The sequence below is a fragment of the Euleptes europaea genome, chromosome 8, assembly GCF_029931775.1.
Source record: "Euleptes europaea isolate rEulEur1 chromosome 8, rEulEur1.hap1, whole genome shotgun sequence".
In the NCBI taxonomy this organism is placed as follows: Eukaryota; Metazoa; Chordata; class Lepidosauria; order Squamata; family Sphaerodactylidae; genus Euleptes; species Euleptes europaea.
In genome coordinates this window covers 23,966,651-23,979,074 of record NC_079319.1, presented here as the reverse complement: position 1 = coordinate 23,979,074, position 12,424 = coordinate 23,966,651, and the positions used below count along the sequence as shown (strand labels likewise).

General features: G+C 41.2%; 1 protein-coding gene across 2 annotated transcripts in view; it reads right to left on the bottom strand.

Moving 5' to 3' along the window:
- The window catches only part of UBR5 (ubiquitin protein ligase E3 component n-recognin 5), a 90,885-nt gene that overhangs the window by 20,023 nt on the left and 58,438 nt on the right, over positions 1-12,424 (bottom strand). For both annotated transcript variants that reach the window (XM_056854609.1, XM_056854610.1), the window contains exons 28-41: positions 10,049-10,140; positions 9,640-9,786; positions 9,429-9,547; positions 8,680-8,806; positions 8,441-8,570; positions 8,103-8,263; positions 7,592-7,831; positions 6,102-6,225; positions 5,098-5,209; positions 4,228-4,359; positions 3,178-3,435; positions 2,629-2,897; positions 1,851-2,062; positions 1,316-1,546 (exon numbers count right to left, since the gene is read on the bottom strand). In XM_056854609.1, coding sequence (XP_056710587.1) covers positions 1,316-1,546; positions 1,851-2,062; positions 2,629-2,897; positions 3,178-3,435; positions 4,228-4,359; positions 5,098-5,209; positions 6,102-6,225; positions 7,592-7,831; positions 8,103-8,263; positions 8,441-8,570; positions 8,680-8,806; positions 9,429-9,547; positions 9,640-9,786; positions 10,049-10,140 — 2,354 coding nt within the window. The remainder of the gene's footprint in view (positions 1-1,315; positions 1,547-1,850; positions 2,063-2,628; positions 2,898-3,177; positions 3,436-4,227; positions 4,360-5,097; positions 5,210-6,101; positions 6,226-7,591; positions 7,832-8,102; positions 8,264-8,440; positions 8,571-8,679; positions 8,807-9,428; positions 9,548-9,639; positions 9,787-10,048; positions 10,141-12,424) is intronic.

The following is a 12,424-nucleotide window of genomic DNA, read 5'->3' as shown; positions in this document are numbered from 1 at the left end:
CAAAATAAGAATATTTTCTCCAGCTTCTGAAAGGAAGCGAGAAGTAAGAGTTGTGAGCTTGCTGAGAAAAATGTTCCATTGCACTGGGACATGTCAGAAAATTCCCTGTACTCGGAAATCTATAAAGGATGAACTTGGAGCAGGGCATCACTAGTTATCTTGAAGTCAGGCAGGGAGAAGAGAGACATATGGATGAAGCTATTCTCCAAAATAACTTGGATTCAGACCATTTAAGATTACTAGCGCTCTGAATTGGGCTTGAACATAAACCAACAGCTGTTCTGGAACTGGCAATGCATCTTCACAACAGTTCACTTCTACTGTTACTTCTGTAACAGCTGACTCTTCAGCATCTTCTAAAGCTGCAGAAATCTAATCTGGAAAGTGATCTGAGACGGATTATCCTCCCAGCTCCCATTTACCAGCAATGGTGAACCAACCAAAAAACTTGTAAAAGGCACTCTAGATCACAGTAATGGAATACAGGAGTTCTCCCAGATATCAATCTGCACTTTTAGGTAATCCAGCACAGGCATTTCCCACTGCCAACAGCAGCTCTCTCTCATCTGGTTTAAGGTTAAATTTGTTCACCTTCGCCCAGGAGTACCTCTGATACTCATTCAAGGAAGATTAATCCGATCTAATAATGATACTGCACCCCATAATTCCCAGTGACTTCATCTCAACAGCTTTATGTAGATGTTCTGCAGGTTTTCAGTTTTAACAATTTCTACTGAGAAGAACAAGAATGTTCAAGCACTACAGCCCAGGAATGAAATAATCATTACAGAATGGTGTTGCCCAACCTTTAAGCCCAGAAAAAATCCCGAAGAATATAATTACTGATGGTATCAAAGACCACTGAGATCTAGAAGAATCAACTTAGCCACAAGGGAGGCTACTTGGACAACCAAAGCAATCTCAAGAACTAGGATAAAGCACTCAGCCTCTGAACAGTGACACTGCACTTTAAGTGCCAAGGACCACTGGTGTTTTATGAAAATCCATTAAAAGGCCCAGGCCAAACTTCATATTGCTATTTTCTCTCGGCTTCAAATTATTTTCTGGAATGCAGAAAAGCATCTTCACTCACCATCACTATGGTGAAGATTCTGTAGATGCCATTCTCATAGCCTGTCCAATGTTTCAACAGCACAGGCTGCATTCCAGATTTCATTGTATTTTACTACCAATGCATTTTCATCTTTAGACATTCAGCAACGTACATATGAAGATACAACACTGACTAAAAACGTCTGATATATGAATACAGATAATCTACCTAGAGCAAAGTTCTGTTAATTGGTCTCTATACCTTTTTCGTTCCAGCTGAGGCGTATCTAACGTTGTCTGTTGGTTCATTGCTTTAATCCAATAAATGAGAGCTTGAAAAACATATGCTACATGTTTCAGTGAGCAAACATCCAACACTGGTAGAACATCGGAATGTTCATCGTTGTGGGAACGCATCAACGAGAGGGCATAGTTTAAGAAGTCCCCCCTCGCGGACATCATTCCCTGACGAGCACTGAGCAGTGTGGCACGCCTGTAATTTTAAAAAAAGTGTTGGTAACACAGATATCCATGGCTCAACAGATAAAGCTCTTCATGTCTGCATATCATTGAGAGAAATAATGCACTTTAAAATTACTTGTTAAGAGAGCTAGTTAAACACTCTTTAGCGTATGGACCACTACAGTGATAGTAAGCCGGTTTGATTCTTCCTTAAGTGGTAAAGAAAGTTGGTATACAAAAACCAACTCTTCTTCTTCTTTATTTGCTTGCCGTATTGACTATCTAGGCATGAGTCACATCTACTCTAACATACAATTAATAAGAAATGTTCATACCTTCTGCCCTCCAAGGTTCTTAGACTAGCTTCCTCGCGCGCCGTCATCCTCTCCCTCCTGGTTGAGTTTTGAGAGGCATGAAGAGGGTGGTTTGGGTGCCCTGGGTCACCAGCAGAGGCAAGAGCAGACCCATAACGCAACTGAGCTTCCGTGGAGTCCATAATGCTCACCATCCAGTTCCATGTGGGGATAAGCTTCTCCTCAACATAGTTCTAAATAAATGATGATCGACGATAATGCATTAGCAAACAAGCCTAAACGGAAGTGGTCAAGGCGATTAACCTAATCCTGACAATTTATAATCCCTATAATCTTCCATATTGCTGGAAGCACTCCAGCGCTACACTTCCTTCAGCAGGTTTTACACATTCCCAAATACCCACTGTATTTGCACACATCCTTACATTGTAACTCTGATTCACACACCACTCTCTCAATGACGAAATGTGTCATCGGTTTCCCATCTGCCTGCATCGGCCTGTAGGAAAAGGCAGAGAGTACTCCAACACACACATTCACCTGTATCCTTCCCAGAATTCCTGGATAGCAGAGTTTCTCAAATGCTGTCTAAAGAGACGATCTCAGAGGAATAAGAAATGCTGTTAGAGCAAACGGGGAAAATGAACAAAAGCAGCGAAGGATAAGCAGCAAGAGGTAGTGGCAGAGAGAAGTAGTTATCCATTGTGATGAAATCATTTTAAAGGGCGAGGCAGATTTTCCTTTTGAAAGGCCCTATTTTAACACAGAGCCACCATATACTCATTTTTTGGCATTATACCTGCAAATTTACTGCGTCTTGATACGTCAGCTTCACTGCGGCTGGAATCTGGGAGTACACCAAGTGATTGTACTTGGGAATCAGGCCCATCAGATCAGATATCTGTCGGATGACAATGCTGTAAGCCCTTGCTAAACTGCTTGCCGACGTCAGATAGCTACTAGCATTGCTAGCTTCAAGAGCTGCTGCGGCTGCCGCTGCACTTGTGCTGATGGTACCGCTCCGACGCAGGTTCGACGGATCAATGTAAATTAAGCCTGCCGAACTTGCTAAAGGCAAAAAAAAAAAAAAGAAAGAGAGAGAGACAACATTCAGAGGGTTAACGTTAGATAAACAGAACTTAGCTCTATTTACCCCAAACCAGATAGCCAGACATGATCCTACTCAGTTCATAAACGGGTCTTAAACAGCTGAAGCAACACACAGCTTGTCGGCTACGTTTTCAAAGATGCACATAAATCACATGCATATTTCTCTTTGACCAAAATATATTTTTTTAAATCACATTACTAGCTAACATTTCAGGGGAAAGTGGTAACAAAAATTCACCTGCTGGAGTAGAGCTGCTGGATGGAGCAGTACTGGTCGTCCTCTGGTTCTGGGTGTTACGTACAGCCCACTGCATTGAACGGGGCGCTTGGGCAGCCCCGCTGGCATGGGAGCTGTTGGTCGTTCGCTCCAGGGGCTCATCTAGCATAAAGGTCTCTTGCTCGATATCATCGCTCTGGCTGCTGCTGCTGTCTGAATCGCTGGTGTCGTTGGACTGAGAGTCGTCCTCAGAAAAAAATGCTGGAACGCTGCTGGCACCTGCAGAAAAGCATACACTGTAAAGGACTGTCACTGCTCACTTTTGTCTTCAAGGAACAAACCTACTGTGGGGGCAATTCGCTCTTTAAGATGACGTAAGCCTCAGTGACTTCTGTGGCTTATAAAATGGTCCACATTTCCAGAGAGTAGGGTGGGTCTCAGTTCTAACGAACAAAAAGGAGCTGCCAAACAGGAAGCAGAACATGAGGAAAAATCAGTCTCTATCTAGTATTTTTTTGGGGGGAGGGGGTTAAAAAAAGTTCAATGGAGTTGTAGAGGGAAGACCTGGATGGCCCTGACCTGGATGTCCCAGGCTAGCCAGATCTCATCAAACCTCGGAAGCTAAGCAGGGTTGGCCCTGGTAAGTACTTGGATGGGAGACCACCAAGGAATCCCAGGGGAGCTACGCAGAGGAAGGCAATGGCAAACCACATCTGCAAGTCTCCTGCTGTGAAAACCCTACCGTAAGTCAGCTGTGACTTTATGGCCCTTTCCACCAACAGAGGGAAGCTGAACCAAAGCTGAAGCTATGTGACTGTGATGCACTTTACTCATCATTCAGCTCCCTGTTATTTAGTTTCTGTTTCATTCCAGTTCCTTCCAATCTCCCCACACACACACACACAAAGAAGCAAGGGGGCACCAGGAAACATGCAGGTGGCTGCCATGCTGTCAACTGCTGATGCAGCCCTTTTGGCATCCACCTGCTAAGCCATCAGAGACTGCTCTTAATGCACTGCAAAATAGCCATATCAAAATCTTAGACAACAAAACTTAAACCTAAGGTATCACCTGCTTCTGAGCCTGCCGTAGCCGCAGTGACCACACTTCTGCGCCCGCTAGCATTGTCCTGGTTGCTGTGGTTGCTCTCGCTGTCGCTCTCAGTTTCGGCTGCTGCCAGGAGGTCCAATTCCATGTCACTTCCTAATTAATAGGAAGCAAATTCAATTAATGAAAGGATGTTAACTGTATTTCTATCACTGTCTCATGGAAAGTTCAGGTACTCCATATAGCTAAATCTTCCATTTTAATCCCTCCCTTTTGGGTTTCTGCAGCAGCAGTAGGCAATACATCGGTTTCCTACTTTTGATCACCTCAAGTGTTAAGAACATAAGAAAAATTATGCTGGATAAGACAAAGGCCCATCAAGTCCAGCAGTCTGTTCACACAGTGGCCAACCAGGTGCCTCTAGGAAGCCCACAAACATGACGACTGCAGCAACATCCTGCCTGCATTCCACAGCACCCAATATATCAGGCATGCTCCTCTGTGACTGCAGAGAATAGGTATGCATCATGACTAGTATTCATTTTGACTAGTAGCCATGAATAGCCCTATCCTTCATGAACATGTCCACCCCCCTCTTAAAGCCTTCCACATCCTGGGGCAGGGAGTTCCACAATTTAACTATGTGTTGTGTGAAGAAAGACTTCCTTTTATCTGTTTTGAATCTCTCACCCTCCAGCTTCAGCAGATGACCCACGCGTTCTGGTATTATGAGAGAGGGAGAAAAGTTGTTGTTTGCACGAATACTGCTTCTGTTGTTTGCATGAATATTACACGAAAGACAGCCCTGGCTCTTGTATAGGGAGATGGGGGCGGTTGGAGAGTACAGCCCCTGGTGTAAGGGGAAAGTCTAAGCATTTTAAAAATAATGTATACCATCTTCATCGTGCTCATCGTGCTGCCCTTCTGCTTCAGCATTTTCTTCTCCGTGTTCTTCCTGTTCATCGTGGTGGTCTTCTTCCCCAGCCACCCCCTCGACCACTTCAACCTGGAATGGATAGAGGGGTTTTAAATGCCAAGCGGGGTTTTATTTTTTTAAAAAAAATATTTTATAAAAAAGGGGTACAGAAAGGGAAAAAAGGGAAGGGGGGGGATAAGGTAAAAGATCCATCATCCTCTGAGCTTCTACGTAGTTTGAATTTAAAAGGTAAAAAAGGAAACATGTTCTCAAACATGTTCTCAAACATTATATTATTCAAAGCATTACTTCATCTCAAGATTCTCTAAGATGAACAGAAATACATTTCACCCATTAAGTTTCTGCATCGACCAAACTTATAGGAATCTAATATCTCCTATTAAGTGTCTTAAACATAAGTGCATCTTATATACCTCTAAAAATTCTCTTATAAATTTCATTCAACCTTATTAACTAATTTATTTATCATTTAAATAATAATCACAGAAAGGCTGCCATCTCAACACAAATTCATCTGTTGATTTCATGTTGCCAAGTTGCCAAGCAGTGTTTCAGAATCACTACAGACAGTTCATAAACACCAATTTTGAACACACACAAAAAACCTCTATATTTCAAACTTACACTATTTTGTTCAAACAGCTTACAATTACAATCCTGATCCCAAAGAGGGGGCCTAACTCCACGTAGCAGAGCAGAGTCTATGGCTGCCACCTGAAAAAGCTCAGACAGTAAATCAACTGTCCCATAAGGCACCACAACATATGGTTTCAGTTCTGTCATTACAGAACACTGAGGATGCATACGAGGGCTCATTTACATACCCTCACAGCCATGTTTGCGTTTACTGCACAAGGGCTGCAACTTCTCAGGCCAACCTGGTACCAGGACAACCTTGTCTCCTCTGGTACTGATATTTACTTAAAATGCAAAGTCCCCCAATGAAAATCAACACAACTACCTCTTCCACATCTGCTGACACGATGTCGTCTTGTTCTTCATCCCTGCCACGAACTGGCTGAGACTGACTGATCCGTCTTTGCTGCGGATTTCTAATAATATAGGAAGACTGAGACTGACTGGAACTAAAAGACAAAGAGAAGGCTTTTTAAAAAAAAACACAAGGTTATTGTAAAATATAATATTAACACACTATATGTTTGTTCTTTTTACACACGATGGCTCGGCTGACTCAACCTGACAGAAAGAAGTCTGCTCAATTGAATACTTAAATAATAGCTTCTCCAAAACTACCATGTTCGATTAAAAGAGTAGGTTTTATAGATCTCAGATTATCTGCATTGCCTCCAGTTCTGAAACTAGGAGAACAAAAGGCCTTCTCATCGTTTGAGTCCAACTTCCACCACACCATCCCCATCACAGCCTGATCTTCAGACTCCTCTGAGAATTCTAAGTACATTGTCCTCCTGAAAATATGTGAGAAACCACATATTCTGAACTAACCACAGCGATGCAATGAAAAAGCTTAATATGAGCCAGAAAAAGCTTCTGTGAGCCAGAACGGTACAGTATAATGTTTACAGGGCTGGAGAAAAATCTGTGTTCCAATCCAATATTCACTGGGTGACCTTGGGCCAGTCACTCTTAGCCTAAACCTACCTCACATGGTTTTTGTGAGTGGAAACTGAGTCAGGAGAAAGTATTCCAATAAGAGTTGCATGCATGCTGCTGCCTTCCTGGGGGAACCTGCCTTAGTGAGGCTGGGTTGGCTGGCACCTGCCAGAGGGAGGACCTTTACAGCCACCTCACCTGGGATGGTGGGTCTCTCCTCCACTGGAGGCAAGATCACTACTCATCCACCACATCTTCTAGATTAAACCAAAGACCTTTTCTTTTCTGGAAAGCTGAGCCAGACTGACATTGAGATGGAACTTATTGAGATTCACTCCCGCATGCTTTTTAGATGGTTTCATGTTATTCTGTATTCATCCCACAATGTAAATTGTGGGTGTTTCACCGTAGAATCATAGAGCTGGAAGGGACCACCAGGGTCATCTATTCAACCCCCTGCCCAATGCAGGAAATTTACAACTACCGCCCCCACACACCCCAGTGACCCCTACTCCATGCCCAGTAACCACTACTCCATGCTCAGAAGATGGCCAAGATGCCCTCTATCTCATGATCTGTCTAAGGTCATAGAACCTTGTTGTGAACAGCCTTGAGGACCTGACAGTAAAAGGGCAGACTATAAATCTCCTAACAGAACAAAATGAACCTGAGCTACTTGAAAGAAGGGCAGGATAAAAATGCAATTTGATCTCTTTTGGTTACTTCTCTATTATAACACCACCCTTCTTTGGCTGTTTAGTTTTCTAGCTACAACTTACTTAGAGGGCAAATCTATCTGCAACCAAGTGAAAACGATATCCTTTAAAATTGATTATAAAATCTTGAGGGGGGAAATGCAATAATAAAAATGACCCTTACTTGCTGGACTGGTCAGACGATGGCCGAGGAGGCAACGGTTCTACCGAGAACAGTTCTTCGCTGCCTTGCATGGCATCTATGCTAGTGCTTGCCAATGTAAAAGGTGCTGTAGGACGTGCAATACCCATTCTGACTGGAATTATGAGGGATTCTGCTACATTACACAATTCCTCCACAGCATAAGGTAGCAAAGCCTGGAACACGCGCTTACATTTTCCAATTGGCTGTGGAATGAAGTTGCTGGAATAGAGGCAGGGAAAGGAAACACGTGGGTGAACAGGTAACCTATTCGAAAAGGAGGTTTAGAAAATACACATCAGGACAGCTCTTCCATTATGTCATACAGTCACAGAACCAAAACTATTTTCTCTGGATGCATTCATCAGGATGCATCGTTCATGCGAGTTGATGGAAGCCAATCTCCAGAAGACTGTGTTTCCAATAGGCATATGCTATTTAATGTTCTTACCCCACCCCATAAATCTCTAATTTAGATTAAAAGTAAACTTACTTCTTCTTCTTTGAGGAAGCCATTTCCACACTAAGGATGACAAAAACCCTTGCCACAGACCGCAGAAACCTCATTGTAACAGAAATAGCTTCTTCTCTGCGACCTGGAGTGTATTTGTTCTGCAATTCTTTTACAAGAGTCCCCAGCAAAGTATCTAAAAGCTGTAGAGACAATTTATTGAATCATTTATGTGCTAATGAATAATTCTTTAATTGAAGTTGTTCACAGAAAGATAAAACAAAAATTAATCTGCAAAGAAGCTTAAGTATTACTGACTAAGCAAATCACTACTGACTGAATTACTTCTTTGGCACTGTATTAACACAAATGTGCATTACCAAAATGTCCGCTGTACATTTCACAATAAGGCAGTGTGTAAAACAGTCCAGCCGAATAGTACCACTTTGCTGATTGAGATAGACTTGTTCTTCAGGCAAAAGATGTCCAATCCTACTGCTTGCACTAAGACTTGGAAAAAAGCAAAGGGAAATGGGCAAGAAGAAATTTAACGTAAGTTTTAAGATCTATGATAAAGTCATTTTCAGAAGTGTAATAAAAAAAACTAGTGAATACACACGGGTCTTTATTCTCCTGTGAGCCAAACATGATCATCGATTTCAGCGCATTCCAATCTTGTAACACACGTTCCAAGGCAAGCTGTGCAAACCGCGGAGGTTCCAAATCATGATCAGGCATATCTGAATCTAAAGTGCAAAAAAAGAAAAGAAAAGCAATATGTGAATGTTAGCTGCTGTAGAGAGACTGGCATTGTAAGAGAAAGTTTTGTGACTCAGAAAATCTTGCTAACTAAGAGTATCCCAGTGTAAGGATGTGTCACTGGCCACCAAGGTTAAGTTAATTCATGCCATCATACTCCCTATTACTATGTATGGGTGTGAAAGCTGGACAAGAAAAAAGCTGATAGGAAGAAAGCAGATTCCTTTGAAATGTGGTGTTGGAGGAGAGTGTTACAGATACCGTGGACTGCCCCCCAAAAAATCAGTAGGTTATAGATCAAATCAAGCCTGAACTGACCCTAGAAGCTAAAATGACTAAACTGAGGCTATTGTATTTTGGTCACATCATGAGAAGACAAGAGTCACTGGAAAAGACCGTCATGCTAGGAAAAGTTGAGGGCAGTAGGAAAAGAGGAAGACCCAACAAGAGATGGGTTGACTCAATAAAGGAAGCCACAGCCCTCAATTTGCAAGATCTGAGCAAGGCTGTCAAAGATAGGACATTTTGGAAGACTTTGATTCATAGGGTCGCCATGAGTTGGAAGTGACTTGACGGCACTTAACATACACACACAAGAGAGTATCCCACCTTCAGGATTTGCAGTTTTACGATTACGATCTTCCCTGATTCTCGGTGGCCGATACTGACAATGTTCTACCGTCTGCCGTGCAACTGTCTGCACTAAGAACAACAGAAGATGCTCTCCCCTGTAACGCAAGAACAAATATGAGACAGGAACTTCATGGGCTCCTCCAAAAAGGGTGATGATTTACACACACACACACACACACACACTTGCCTGCTATTTGGCATGGTGACAAGGTTTGTGGTACTGAGCAGCCGGAAGAGCAGATCAAGACGAGCAGATTTTTGTCCTGCAATTAATGTTTTGCATTTGCATTTCTCCCAGCAGTCACAGTATGCTGTTGGGGATGTGCGTTTAAGCCTGAAAAAAGAGAGGATTCATCTATGCATCACCTGTTTCTTCATCAACACATAGGATAATGAGCTAGCATACAAGTTGGTTCATATGGGAAAGTTGAAATTGCCATCTGTCCATGCACTTAAACAACTTAAGCTTACCAGAGGACTATAGAGAAATCAAGTTCTACAGTATTCTGAATCACAATGACACTGAGCCACCAGTGAGGACACCAAAGCCAATGATTAAACGTCGGAATTTTAGGACTAAACACACACATACGTACTTGCAATCATGGCCTTTATGACACACCCTCGCACACTCAGTGCAACAGCACAGGGATTCCAGTAAGCCACATGTTCGGCATTCAAATATGTCCTAAGGAGACAAAAGTTCGATGCTTTAGAAAAATGAAGTGTGCAAAATGCTTGGTATAGATCCAGCAGCTTGCATTCTTTTCCTTTTTCTAACAGTTACAATGGTTCCTCAGTGGAACAGGCTTCCTCGGGAGGTGGTAAGTACTCCTTCCCTGGAGATTTTTAAGCAGAGGCTAGATGGCCATCTGTCAGCAAAGCTGATTCTGTGACCTTAGGCAGTTATTAGATGTTAATAGGCTACAAAAGCAAGGCCAGTCACTTTTATACCAGGAAGGCAAATAAAAGACAATGTAAGAATTTTACTAGACTCACTGGAATATTATGACCAGAATATTCAACAAACTGCGGCTTTTGTATTTTTGGATGCAGAAAAAGCCTTTGATATGGTCTCTTGGAACTTTTTGAAACGGATTTTGAATAAATTGAATTTTGGAGATCGTTTTCAGAAAGGTATATCGGCTATTTATACCTCCCAACAAGCTAAAATTTTGGTTAATGAATCAATGTCAGATAATTGCCAAATCACGAAAGGGACTAGACAGGGATGTCCCTTGTCTCCACTTTTATTTTTGTTGGTGTTGGAACCGCTATGTGTGAAACTAAGAAGTATGGAGGACATCCGCGGGTTAAGAATTAAAAAACATGAATTTAAGTTGAGAGCATTCGCGGATGACCTACTGCTAATTTTGGAAAATCCAACACAGTCAATGAATATACTTCAGGAGACTTTGGACGATTTTGGAAAACTATCAGGCTTTAAAGTGAATCAAGAAAAAACAAAGATAATATTTAAAAATTTATCGGAAACACAGCAACAGGAATTTATATCATATACTGGCTGGGAGAAAGCTAACAAAATTAAATACCTGGGAATTTGGATTACTGCAAAGAATAAAGATCTGATAACCAACAATTACCTCAAGTTATGGGGTAAGATTAAAACTGATATGATTATATGGTCAAACAAAAAATTGTCACTAATGGGACGTATTTCAACGATCCAAATGAATGTCTTACCGAGGATGCTCTTCTTATTCCAAAATTTACCAATAATATCACAAACTAAATATTTTGAAACTTGGAGGAAAGACATTTCAAACTTCATCTGGCAAGGGAAAAAACCAAAGACTGCTTATAAATACTTGGTGGATCTAAAAACTAGAGGAGGTTTAGCACTGCCTAATTTTCAACTCTATGCTGAAGCGGCAGCTTTAGTATGGCTAAAAGACTGGATGAACTTGTCAAATATACGTTTGTTAGACTTGGAAGGTTATAATAATTTAAGTGGATGGCATGGCTATTTGTGGTATGATAAAATTAAATTACAAGCAACATTTCGTAATCATATAATCAGGTCCTCTTTACTTCGTATCTGGATGAGATATAAACACATTTTGGAACCAGAAACACCGATGTGGATATCGCCTCAAGAAATGCTAACTTTGCGCCCACTTAGACCAGACAAATTTATTACTTATCAAGATCTAATTAATTGGGAAGGAAAGAAATGCTCACTAAAAGACTTTCAACTTCTTAAGGATGATTTACAATGGCTCCAATACTACCAAATCAAATCAGTTTTTGTACAAGATGCTAAAAAAGGTTTTTCTAAAGAAAAATCTTCTTTTCAAAGGATTTTACTAGATAATAATACAAAACTGATTTCTAAAATGTATAATCTCCTTTTAACAATATATTGTGAGCAGGATACGATTAAACCAACTATGATCGATTGGGCTCAAAATGTGGGACATGATATTGTTTTAAATAAATGGGAAAGATTATGGTCCAAAGATCTAAAAGGAATAAAAGCACAGTCAGTGCGAGAAAACATTTATAAAATGATGTATAGATGGTATCTAACACCCAAGAAAATTGCAAAGATTTATAAAACGATGTCCCCTACTTGTTGGAAATGTAACAAAGAAATTGGTTCCTTTTATCACATGTGGTGGACCTGTGACAAAGCCAAAGACTTCTGGGACATGATTTATAATGAATTGAGACTAATACTACAAAAGAATATACCCAAAACACCAGAAATGATGCTATTGAGTATGATTCCAGACGACTTAGCAATACAAAGAACTTTTTTGATTTATGCCACAACAGCTGCGAGACTGCTTTATGCAGCGAAATGGAAAGGGCTAGAAACTCCTGAGAAAAAAGACTGGATTGTTAAAATGTTTGAAGTGGCAGAAATAGCAAAACTCACAGCCATTCTAAACGAAGAAAATGACGTTCGGTTTTTGGGGGAATGGGGGGCGTGGATGCATTATTGTGAA